Here is a 13,636-nt window from a genome sequence, read left to right as displayed (position 1 = left end):
ATATATATATCGAATGTCGTAGCGACTGAAACATGAGGCGGCCTGGTGCAGCACATTCAGTTGCCTGGAAACATCAAAACCGTGAGATTCAGCTGGGTTCCAGGTGGGTCTCTCGAAAAAACAAAGTTAGTTTGCAAATGAATGTATATTTGCTAAGGTAGCTTCTACTTTATCAACAAGTACCTGCACTTGGATTTAAACTGCATATCAGAATTGATACGGAGCTGAAGAATCTTGATTGATGCTCTACGGCGATATTCCCTGATGTGTCCGGATAATGACCAGCAAAAGAACCCTGTGAAAATCTGAAATCACTTCCTCCGTAGAATTAAATGATATTGAAGCAGTTGGCTTGACTACGAGAAAAACTGACCTATATAGTGGGCTTTCTCTGAGACGTACCACTGAAATTCCTACGAGTGTCGCAAGTGTTTTCTGATTAGCTTTTGTTGTGGTGTTAGCCATTACTTTCGTTCTTATAACTTTCACACCCTTCGTCTGAAGTGAGGTCTGGTTTTGCAAAGTTGCAACGGTGCCATTGCATTTGTCCTTGTTGACAGTAGTTTCATCGTATGAAACAAAGGTATCCTCCTATCGGGTTGCTCACTTTTGTGCATTTGTTCTCTCAGGGACGAATACCATCTCTCATTTTTTGGTGAGAGAGAAAAGTTCAGGATTTATATCTGTCTATATCGTTGTTCAGTGCATTTGTTTTGTTTTAGTTCTTGTCTAAGTGCATTTGGAGTTCGGTCACACCTTATGTATAGAATATAAAATCCCAATTTCTGCAGTACAGATCGTATCATAGTGGTACGCTGTGCCAGCTAGTTTATGCTGCTGCCTCGAACACGCAAATTCAAATTCTGTCCTAACAGTCATCTTCAGTAACTCAATATCATTGTCCACGAGAAAAATCCGTTTTAAAATGGGGATGAACACCATCAGACTTACGTGGTGTAGTTGCTCTGTGTTTGAGCAACATCTTGGCAGCGTGATGTCCCTTGGGTGAACATGCTTGACTGGACCCATTTAAATAAACTATTAACTGAAATTACATATCGCGATTTTTACTTGTAATTCTCTTATAATCATCCCTTATCATCTCCCAGATGAACTAACTCGATGAGCACAAATCACAGAGGGGAAGCAATGAGATATAGTTCTCGTCCTTATTAGAGCTCGTTAGCGACGAGGCATATCTTTGGTCACGTTGGAGTTTAAACCTCGAACAAATGGCACACGAGGCAGCATAACTCCGCCGTTCTCCTGGACTCAAGTGAATACACACGTCTGAACAAGCGAATGCGTTCACGCTTGAGTGATGCGACTGGTTTGCCAACGCCCAAGCTGTTCTGGTTGTCTGTTCTGATTAACTGACCTGCCTGTCAGGACTACCGGGGCAGGTAGGGTGTAGGATTGGATGTGGGTGGTTGTAGAGTTTACAGCTTTTGCATTCATATCATTCTCATATCTGAACAATTCCCCTGATTCCTGGCCCGATAACTTTGGCCATCCAACGTCAACGAGGAAAATCAGCGAACTCAGATTTCACACTTCTTTTGAAGTTGAAGTGAGTTCTACATGAGTTGATGAACACAAGCGAGAATGGAAACATTCGCCAAATGGGTAGAACAGCTGCCGCTTTTAAAATGTACTCTTGTGAGAACGGATTTAATGCACACAGGGTCGTGTTCACTGAATGATGTTCAACATGTCATATTGTGACATTTGATGGATGATTTGAATACTCACAGTGCATGAAACCAGACGAATCCTACCTATTGCCGACTACACCTTGTGTACCCAACCGAATGGATATTGTCCAAAGAATCAACTCCAGTAAGCGACTTAGAGCTAAATTCCAGTGGGACAGTTAGCAAACGGGGGAATCCTACATAGAAAATGTCGTGGTTACAGGTGACCTTCCTCTCAAAGGTTGGTTGGGCTGAAATGTTCATCCTGGAACGGTTGAGTAAAAATATAGGAACATCACGTCTACATATTAAAAATGTCTCATTATTATTACTTCCGATAATATCAAAAGTTGTTTGTCTTGCTCTTCATATTGCATAAAATGGTAATTAAATCTAAAAGGGTAAGGTCTCATTGAAGAGTAATCTATGCAACTGATGAGCAAAGTCCACCATTCGAGGAAACTCCGTTTTGTGAAGAAAACTGGGACAAAGGAATGCAATCAGCAGCCCAGATTTCATGCAAGCTGTATAAGGATTACCTCCACTCACAGGACGAGAAGCGCACCGTAAATAGGTTACTAATAGAGAAAAACCTGGCCGCATTCATTTGCGAGTGAATTGCCAATCAAATATAGCAAACCGAATGAAGTTTCCAATGTACCCTTCCCATTAAAAACTAAATAAACTGCAGCTGTTCACTCAAGAAAAACAGCATCTTCCTGTTGCCTCTACAACAATGTTTGCCATCTCAAAACTGACGTAAGGTAAACCGGTTGAGTGTCTCAAGTGGGTACTCAATGAAGCCTGTTGAATCGCCTTGTTTAGAATCCCAAGAGTAATTGGCTTGCGGATATTGTCCAGAAATCAACACAAAGCGAAAATGGGTGAAACCATTGTCTTCTAGACCACAGCTCCTTTAGGACACTGACACACTGTTTCTCCTCACTGAGGGTATTGAACAGAAGTGGAATGAGCAGGGGAAAGGAAATGTCGCACGAATAAATTAGTTGAAGCTCCCCACCGAATAAACAAAGATTGCAATCACCATTTTGGTGATAATGCAGCAACGTTTCAAAAGTGGACGGATGTGAAGAGATATGGCTGACAACTGTTAGGCAAGTCACATCCACGTATGTATTTATAGATATTTACACTGCATTGTTCTAACCGGGTACAGGAAAACCGTGGGCTGGCGAAGTTTTGACGACTGACTGAGAACTCAAATTTGTTTACTCTTGTCTGTGAGGCTGAGATTACTGCCACTGCCATTTTCCCACTCGGATCGGATCACAACTGGCCATGAACATATGTTAGACCCACTCAGGTGAACTGCGAGCGAAAAAATCCTATGGCCTCACGGTGCTAAAACTAAACAAGAGAATACGCGTTATTCCCTTGTTGCAGTTCATGTGACGGTAGGAGAATAGTTGAATGATACCGGGCTTTCACCTCTTTACAAGCATAGAAGGCGTTCAAGGAACTCCGATTTCTGAACTGTGTGATAGAGGGGGAGGGCGCTTATGCTAGCGGACACCTGCACCGTGCTGATTATCCAAAAATTATAAGCGCACTAGAACAGAAAAGTGGTCAATGTAAACGACAGTATTCCTGAGCAGAATCAACAGGCCTGAGTAATGTCTAAGCAGCAGCCGAGTAGGTCAGACTCTTGGGTACTCCGAACCACGAGTGCAAGACCTAAACGACGCTATGCATCTCAGAACGCCAAAGATGAACCCAACTATTCCTCATTTCTTACTCTGTATCCGGTGACCCAGAAGTGGATGACTCGTGGAATATATGGCATGGGACTTGTACTCAGCCACATAGCTGAAGGCGCTTTCCAGGATTAGATCCCAGTCAACAGTCGTCTTTGGGCCGTTCGGTTATCCAGTTCAATCAAGCTCAATGCCTATCGGCATAAAAACGGTACCTGTTTGTATTGTCGGTATATGCCACACCAGACTGCAACAACACTTTCTACGTAAGCAGAGATACTCACCTGCTCATTAGCCATATGTTATTAGGGGAGCAAGTGAATATCCGCTAAAGCATTTGCTTATACAAAACTTCAGCGGAAAGTACTGCACAAAGACCGCCTTAGGTTTAATTTGGAAGGGTATTAAAGACTACCGAATAAGGTTGACGAAAGCTTATCAACTAAGCTTATCTGATAATGATACCAATGAACTTTCATACTGTGTCAATAAAAACAACTTGAATAGCCTTCCAAATTAAGCAGCTTTTGTGCGGTACATCCCTGCCAGGAAGGTCAGATTCCTGAAGATTATCCCAGAATACCCGAAATCTATTGAGACCCTCAAACTCCACCAAACGCGATCAGACAGCATTGGATAAAGGTCAGACAGTGCTTCACAAGCTATGGCACGAGACAGCCTTGAATCAATGTCAGACAGTGCACTTCAAAATATACCGTGAGACAGCCTCGGACAAGTCAGACAGTGCGAGACAGCTTTGGAACAAAGTCAGATAGTACCCCTGAATATATAGCACGAGACCGTTATAACTTTCACATACACTTGCTTGTTCGCAATAAAGCTGTTGTGTTCCTTATCGGTGAGTCTTTTTTGCAACTCTAGGCGCTTAGTTAGGGACAGAAGTCAGTTATAACAATCCCGATGTTATAAATCAAACTGCTTTGCGGGTTATTTTGGGACAAAGGGGGATTTGCTGTTTAGAGCTTCGGTTTGGTTTAGTCTATATTTACTCCGTCACACAGTTTGCGGCATTGCGTTCATCAATGCATGAGTCTTACTATTAGAAACCTAGAATGTGATTTATGGTACCATATGGAGCGGAAATTCACATTAATCAGAAAAACCCCATCTTGGTTTACACTTGTCAGCCGCATTTAAAGTAAGGTGCGGAAAATCGAGCACAACCGCGGCAAATCTATTTGTTCGAATGTGCGCACTGTAGCTCAAGGAATAAACGGTCTCAACTGTTTGTGTACAGATTCGTAAACAGCTGGTATGCAACTGTTACGTCCGACCACTTAGCGAATACCAGTTTCAAAGTGGGCCAAAAACCAAGTGAATGGATCGAAGTGCACCCTGTCAAGTAGTGGAAAAAAGTGATTTACTTGAACCAATCTGAGGCAAACGTGAGACAAGCAAGGCTGACGTGAATTCTGTTCGGCTGAATTGGCTGCTACAGAGTGATTTACTTGTGAATTTAAGAGCAAATTTATACATACCTCAGTGTGCTGTCAGGCCTATTTATTGTAAGTTAGGAAACGCAAAACTCGGGATTTCGAACCAAATGCAGTAGCTTCCCTTGAACTCGAGAAAGGTCAATCCGTAAAGCTTCCAGAGAATTTGCTTTTAACTGATAATACTAAACAGACCACCGGACAACTAATAGAGACCATCAGACTCATGCGTCCATCTCAGTAAAGGTCAGGATGCAAGTCGCGCGAGACTTTCTCATATTTCAGGACTAATAACGCAGCTGACTAACAGCAATACGGCTGAATTTTCTGAGTATCCCAAAACATGGTCATCATCTACATCGAGCTGCTCTGAGCGATCACTACCACATGATGGGATCCATCAAAATCGGTTTCTCCTGGGTGGACTCAGAAGTGCGGAGTTTTCGACAGACCAATCAAAAGGAGTCATATTCGAGGAGAAACAACTTTGGATCAGTGGAACCAATGTTATCATATGAATTGCTTTATTTGCAGAGCACACACTGACGCAAGCCATCACCCAGAAGGCATTTCCAGGTCTTTCCGTGTATACTTGCTTCAAAATACTACTATTCTTCGCAGAATTCTATAGGCTCTCCGGTATACCAAACGGTTTGCTGAGAAAGCCAATTAATAATACTGGCACAAGTGCCACCAATTCTGCTAGAACAAAATACACTTGTTTGACCTGACAGGTCTACGTGCGAAAATCCAATGAACCCATGTTTCGAAAAATGGAAACAAGTTGATTTACCGTTTTATTCAGTACAGTGAACAGTAAACGTTTCTGCAACAATGCAGGTCCGGTCCGTGTCTGTCTGAACCACAACACACTCTTCAACCCACTCATCTGATTCTGACCAGCAGGATGAAGAGCAAGAGAAAACAATGACAGTGATTATTTTCAGTGGCCAGTCAACGTTGAATTCGTCCTCGTGCAGATCATAAGGAAGTGGAGCAGCAGCGGCGTCGGAACGACATCCGGGATCTAATTTGAGGGAGTTGTTCAGAACAGAAAATAGCTGGACCTCGAAAACGCGTGGTGAGTGACAACGTGAGCATGTCAAACATTGTTCCAATTGTCGCGGTGGACGACCATTGAAGATAGGGCAGCCTCCCCAGTGGTAACGAACGTCTTCAAGGCCATGCTCACTCCGGTTGGCTAAATGCGAACTGAGCGCACCGGAAAACGCTTTCTCCATTGTATTATCATCCTCTTCCACAAATGCTCGCTCAACCTCCTCTGCACAGAGCCACGCACATATGGACGATATGTTTGCATGTGATCCTGTCTGGTCCGGAGAGTCATCTATGATGTCACTGACCGGGTTTGCAGCGACATCGTCGAAGACTTCAAGGAAGGAACCGAGAAAAGGTCCAAGCAATCTCTGTGACACCAACGGCTTCTCCGTCTGCGGAGATAAAGCGTGATTGAGAAGTGTGGGAAAAGACTAATGAGCATTGACAGGTTTAAAATCGCAGGTATAATTTGCGGATACGGTTACGAGGAGGTATGTCGCAGATCGGGGTACTTACAAATGGGAGAGATAACGTGTATTTAGTGTCAGTCACGTCAGCTAAGTTTGAGTGCTTAATTGTAACTCTCGAATCTCACTAAGCTAAAAAAAACCTGGTAAAACAGTGCTGACCAGAAGAAATTGAATTAAAAATGAAAAGAATGTGTGCAGCATATTCCCTTCGTCCTGAAGGATAGTGAGGCCGTATTGTGACCCCGGAAGTAGCGCTCAGATTCTACCATTGTATGGAATGTTGTTGGATACGGGAGAGGAATCATGCAACTACAGAAAAACAGTGACAACTCAGTTAAATTAAAAAGAGATAATGGTAATTAAGGCGTAAGTCCCGCATATTTCCGCATGATGCTGGAACCGAACGGTGTACGATGCATATTACCAAGACTAGTGTTAAGCAATTCGGAAAAGAGTAATTCCGCTAAGTGCAAATTTTCATCGGCTATCAGATAGGTTGGATTAAATTAGGCAAAACAGTGTTGAGTCGAAGGGATGGGTGACGAATGGGTCCAATTTCTGTTATCGTGGCCACTAACTACTTGCTGGTAGAAAGTAGCATAATGAAAAACAAACAACGGGTTCTATTAACCACAGCTGTAGGGTATAGATTAGGCATCTACACCTACGGTCACATGAGGAGTGTAATATGACAGACTACACATACATCAATTTGGATTCGTAAACAGAAACTAACTACTTGTGCTAAGAATGAGTATTAAACGGAAATTTAAGTTTAAATTTCATTTCAATCCGTGCGTTTCCCAGATTTAAGAAGAGTAAAGCTCTTAGATCCAAAATACTGGCTCAGCAGGCCAGCCTTCAACCTCCAATACGAAGTTAATTGCAAATAACCTGAGATCCTGCCTTCCCTCTGGGAGGAAATATCTACTGGAAGGAGTAGAATTTACTTTTACCATGAGAAATTTCAGCTAAAGAGGATTAACTATGTCAGATCAACAAAAAATCTGACACTAGGAATTTTTCGGGGATTTATGTTTCCTTGGAAATTATCCGAATTTTTTCACGTTATTTTAAAAATTACTTCCGGAGAATCGGGTGCAAACTGTCGCAAGTGTCGAAGAGCAATGATTGCTGCAGCAGAAGTAAGGTCGATAAACTTAATACCTATATTTTTTTATTTTAAGGTCATATTCGTCATATGTAAACCCAACTGGTAGATTTGAATAAACTGACCAGGTGGAATACTTCTGGTTAGGTCTTTGCCTTCCGAGCAACCTGATAAGAGAGCTTCTCTGAGTATGACACACAGAGCCCCCAGTACAGCATGTTAAGTTACGGAGTGTACAAACTGTCTAGCTGCCGTAAGATTTAGTCGCTTTGTGACTGCAACCCTGAGGTTAAGGTATGCGATAAAGCACAACTAGATACTTATCTAATCCACTTAAGAAACAGTGTAATAGAACTACGTATAACTCGATGCAAAGTAGGTGGACAAAAGGTAGAGCTTGTGGCCCTAGCGAGAGCAGAATCACAGAGATTATTCAGGAGTTCCGCGCAGCTTTATAGGGTTGTATGTTGAAAATCGTGAACACTTACTTTTGGGATCGAATCTGTATCTGCATTCCATGAGGAATCGACCTTTGTTTCATTCTCATCGCCACTATCGTCGAAAGCCCAATCAGCTTCAAACAGCTCAGCTCTCGCTGGCTCACAATCTAGAGACTGTGATCGGAGAGCGATCCAGTTAAAGCCATCTAGTTGACAGCTTCGTTTCAAACAGACGAACAGGTAAAGGGAGCGGTGATAGCTTGAGCCACCGAGAGGACAGTAAATCTGGGCGATGAAACACATACGGTGACGGCAGGACTTACAGAGGATGAGTTGATCAGGTGGTGGTGAGTGTCCCGGATATGCTAACAGTGACCCACCGATGAAACTATCATATACGGTCGGTTGAACGTTGGTCGAAGACTGTGAGACGAAGCCGACGAGAGCCATGTGTAAAATATGGACAGCATAGGAAAATTCTGAAACGATAACAACAGTGTTAGTACAGCATACCATGGAAAACGCCATTCGACGAGACAAATTGTTTCTCAACTTGAGGTAATAGTTACTTGGAGGAATAAAACAAAGAACCGGATGTGGTCAGTAAAACTATTTTGGGGACTTAAAGATGTGCGCAAAATTCGGCAAACCTTGCGCTTTTTTACTTGCTCTATGGTGCAAAGAAGAGTTTTATTCACGCCTTCTGATATCACAACAAGGTTCTTTGTATTCTCCGTCCGGCACAAGTACTCTCCAGTAGAATCTTCAGCAAAGTCATTATCAACCGTTCAATAGCCCCAGTTGTTACAGTTACCTTCACTGGTGGATCGAGAAAGTACAAATTCCCCGTCGGCTTATTTGTGAGATCTTCATAAGGGTTAGAAATCCTTGGTCAGTCCAGGAAAGGGTTCTGAGAAGCTCACAGGTCTTTCAGAAGAGACACTGCATCTTAATTTTCTCAACTGTTCTACTTAACTTCACTCATTATTTGCTCAACCTCGTGAACTTGAGAGGGAGTGCGACTAAACTGTTAAAGTAGCGGTACAGCGTGACATTTTGGTGAAAAACGTGTTGGTTACAAGGCAACGCTTTGAGCGAACGCATTCAGACGCTGAAAGACGCCTACCATTAACAACATGGGTTGTTTAATTGACTAAACACCAGCTGAACACGCAAGGCTTACTGGTGTTATTTGTCCCGACGCTTATTCAAACTGGATTTTCGCGGGGAGAGATACAGGCGATCCAAGCATATGCATGTGAGCAGACCAGTGTAATCCAGGTAAGCATATCGTTCATAGTGGCTTGAGACAAAGTGCATACGATCATTCGTGAACACTGCAATTAGGCAGGTGGAACTTCTTGATGATGGAACCGATTGCCGTTCGACTTGTCCGTTACCGCGCGGATTGTATGGGGTAGTTTGACTGGTTGCCACACCCCTGTCGTGAAACACTCGATGACTCAGACAGCATGGGTAAAGGAAATTTTTGTCACTCCGCGGGCAGCTCCCCAATACACGGCAGCATAGGAATCAGACGGTCCAACGCATCCTGCAAAGTAAACACCAACACACAACTTAAAGAACCCTTGTGTAGGTGGCAACTTCAAAGTCCCGGGCCGGAATGCAGGTTCATCATTTACCAAACAAGTATGGACATGAAGACTGTGACTAAACTCCGCCCCATTCCGTCTTGTGAGTTCACAACCCTTTAGTGGAACGTCACCTCGTTTCAATGATTTTTATCCCACCTTTGTGTGACGTTCCTCACAAAAATCCAGATACCCGAATTTTGTGGTCTCATCAATCTGTGGTTTCAGAATTATTTGGTGTTTCATTGTTTTGGGGTTAAGGAACCGCACTTACATCCATCCCTCCCAGTCTGCCTCGCATCACTCCAGGCCAGTAAGCTTGATTCTCATTTTTTGACTCAAGTTCAGTCTATCCGATTGTAATAAACGCCCATTATTGATCACCAATGGTGAAAGAAAGAAGGCTTCCGCTGCGGAAATGTCCACTGAACAGTCACAGACTATTGGACAGGGAAGCGAAACTATCATATGCATCTTGTTTACAAAAACTGAATATCCATCCTCTTTTCGAACGCGTCTTCCTGAACTTTTCTGGATATTCATTGACTGTTGCTCAAATCCAAGCAAATGCTACAAAACGAATCCACAAATTCCGTAATAGATCCCACTTTTCAAGAGACGCAAAGCGGATTTGCGAGAAACCATACTACTCACATGCCGCCCTCATCAGCAGTATCACCGGTACAATGGTAGTGAATATCGGGCCCAGTTCTCATCTATGATGAATTACGTCACCCAACTTGTTTCCCTTCCTACACGAGTCCATGGCTGAAATGGTGACAGTGCTTGAACCACACATTTATTAACGTTTGGTCTTCTGCTCCGTGAGTTTACCCGCTCATTGTTTTATCACCCATTTTAATACATCTTACTCTAAGTAGTTTCCGGTGATACTCCGTTACTGACCAGAAGGGTATGTATCAATTTCTCAGCCCCTATCCCTGGTTCGTCCAACAAATCCTCACTTCTTGCTGTGTTCGTTACGATGGCATGGAGAAGTTAATTCTCCACGTTCTCAAACCTGGCCCAAAACATCACCGGACGGTTACACTACGCTGGTCTCAGCATCGTAAAGAAAAGTACGGTGTGTAGGCGTTGGAGAACACATCCATTTTTATCACGTACTGACTACCTTGTGGCTCATAACTAATCATAATCATATCAGTGTTCAACACTGATGCTTCGCTCATAACTACTGTACAGCTGTAATCAGTAGAGCGAAAGATTAATCGGAAGACAAATCAACCATTGAGCGAAGGTCGACCATTCTGGAGTGCGATCAATGTAGTCCACCGAAAACTTTTCATTCCATCTCCCTCTTACATCCAATCCTTCCAACAATTCAAAATCTCAATAGAAAACGCGACTTTTCTCCATCTTTCAACAAACAATATTCCTCTTAAGCATACCGGATTTGCACTTCTGTTCTACTTAACCACCCTATTTTCCATGGGTTTCACCACTCTGTCAATGCTCCCTAGGTTCAACCACCTGGTTCTGGTGGCAGTGTTATCCGGAACTGCCCCCAACAAACTGCCCTAACAACCTGTTGTGTCTTGATGGACAGTAGTGCAACTCTGTATCGGTCCCTTGGCTTCCTGATCCGCCCACTATGGTATATCAAAAGGCACGGTAGCTCTACACAGCCCTCTATGGAGACAAAAAGAGAATCATTACATCTGTATTTATAGGGTAATCACATAGTGTTCCACAAGGTCGTGCTAGAAGCACCGTGAGGGGGCGAGAAGCGTCCAGTCAAGGATGCTCGATCCGGATTGGCTGGCATTCTGGCCAATCAGGGCACGCCTCCGTTTGGTCCGTGTCCTGCACGTGACACATCCGTCCAAATGACGTGATGTTTGGTTATTAGGGACGGCTGGCCCCCGAACACAACCCAAAAAATGTTTCCATTCTTCAGTTTGTTTCGACCCCTTCCCATCATTTCGAAAGAATCTACATGTCTTACTCATGCTCGCTAGCGTCATGTGAGCATTAATGTCTTACGCATGGTTACCTTTTGTCGAACCGATTGGCCAGACGGCGCTGATTTCTCGTAACAGTTCGACAGAAATCAATAGTCTCTGGTGCGTGAATCTCGCGTCAAAGCCCCTCCCCCCAGATAAAGTCTGCACCTCAACGTGCTGGAGGGTTGAAAGCTCCCTAAGTGACTGCTCTGTTCAAACGCTCCTTGGTGACGTTGTCTTTCAGAATCAGAACACCAGCGCAGATGTTCCACACTGTCTATCACTCGGTCCTCGATTCCATTTAGAGAAAAATTATGCACCCCACTATCAGTTTCTTTCTGAATGATAGCCTGCAAAAGCTCTCGTGCTCGTGGCGTGGCTAATTTAGCTTTGCTTTACCTCTACTACCGCGGAAGCCGCCCGTCGGAGCTAGCATCCTCGTGCCGCAGGAACCTAACTGTGCTACCTGTCTATTCAGTTCTAGTCAACTCATAATAAATTTACATCCCCGATGCAGAAATGACGTTTGCGCCTCTTCTTTCCTTCTCAGCGCGTCAAATCAGCCGGAAAAGAAAATCAACATTTGCAGCTCTTTCCATGATAAGAAGCCATCTCTTATTTGTGATACAATTATCCGGGCGTAGCCAGTGATCTGGCGATGTAAGCTGCGGAAATTCGAATGCGCACCTGGACAGCTTGCTAAGAGATGAGTGGTCCTTTCGGAGGTCCAGCCTTTGTGGAGTTGAGATGTAAATCCAAGATTCGATGCGGTGGCCTGCTATGCAGATGTCATTCGGCGGATCCAGGACTGGCCAAATGAGACAGGTTGAGCTCGATAAGCTGGCTGATGATCGCATACGGGAGGTGAAGGTACTTTCTGGGGTCTTCGATTCCGTTCACTTTGGTCGGCGTGTGGATTGCAGGTTTACCGTCCGCGACAAGGTGAAGTTTGAATGCTGCAAGTAAAAGGGAACAGTCTGAACCGCATTTATTCCAGGTAATTGCTCCAAGATAGGACCTACAGTCTCCAGTGGGTGATGCCCATCGGGCTGCCAACAGAATAGGGTCTACTTGGGTAGTTGTGCGATCAACATTGGAATACCAAGTGAGTAAATGACTAATTGGATGCAGGAAACGCGCGTTGGATACCACGAGTCGATTGAGGGCGGACAAATTGACCAGAGAATCACTGCTTTCACCATGTCAGCCTGAAGCGAGCTTTCTGAAAATGTGACGAATGGCGCCGGTTTAAGCCCCCATTTCCCGCTTTCTAGTCATCAGTAACTGAGAGGATGTTGCGGCTGAGTGTACAGTTGATCACTCTTTGTAGGTCATCGCAAAAATCGTCCATGACGGAGGGGTCCGATGAAGAAGTGAGAGCGCAGACGGATATGACGGTCCAACTAACTAATGAGCCCTTGAAATGAGCTGTTGCGATCCTGGATAGTGGCTTCCAAAAGTGTAGTAACGGTAATTTCCTCAGCTTCGTTCTCGGTCTGAGCCTCCCAAGCTAGCGTTCACGTCAAAACAACCACTAAAGGTGCACAAGGTCTATTAATGCCCAAAACGAGGTCAAGAACAGTTGTACAGCGCTTCGTATATATAGCGTAAACGGTTACAACTTTCTGGAATTTCTGACGCGTTCTGGATGCGCCATTGGCAACCGGCATTTCGCCAATACTGGGTCATGATTGGCTGTTGGGTCCAGATTGTTGACCAATCAGATCTCGTCTTGATGCCGGACCGGCAAGCGTCCCGAATTCTGGGCCAACCTCGAGCGGGCCAGGCTTATCGGCCGTAGCAGCGCTTAAAGACGTGCGGTATAGTGGGATCCGTGCGGATTCCTGCCTAACAAAAAGAATCAGATGTCTGGGACGCGTACGCCACTGTCAAGATCGACGTTGTCCAGACCCGATTTGTGCTGCTGCGCTGTACGCCAACTCCCGAAGCCGTGTAAAGGTCTACGGGAAGCTTTCTCCTGAGTTCACCACATCAATTGGTGTCCAACAGAATTGTCCTCTTTCACCTTTCCTCTTCAACTTCGTCATCGATACGATCATGGAAGACGCACTACCAGCCTCTAATGCCTGTGGGGTCGAAGTGCTTCCTGGGCCTCCGCTCACAGACATCGAGTACG

The 13,636-nt window shown here is 44.3% G+C and overlaps 1 protein-coding gene across 1 annotated transcript; it reads right to left on the bottom strand.

Moving 5' to 3' along the window:
* Positions 1-5,660: 5,660 nt before the first annotated feature.
* T265_03962 (hypothetical protein) lies at positions 5,661-8,471 on the bottom strand (the record flags this gene model as incomplete). Its single annotated transcript, XM_009168569.1, has 2 exons — positions 5,661-6,314; positions 7,992-8,471. 2 exons carry the CDS (start codon positions 8,469-8,471, stop codon positions 5,661-5,663), a joined length of 1,134 nt encoding a protein of 377 aa, XP_009166833.1.
* Positions 8,472-13,636: the final 5,165 nt, after the last annotated feature.

The sequence above is a fragment of the Opisthorchis viverrini genome (assembly GCF_000715545.1).
Source record: "Opisthorchis viverrini unplaced genomic scaffold opera_v5_61, whole genome shotgun sequence".
Classification (NCBI taxonomy): domain Eukaryota; kingdom Metazoa; phylum Platyhelminthes; class Trematoda; order Opisthorchiida; family Opisthorchiidae; genus Opisthorchis; species Opisthorchis viverrini.
Note: the sequence above shows the minus strand (reverse complement) of the source record. Positions and strands in the feature narration are given on the sequence as shown.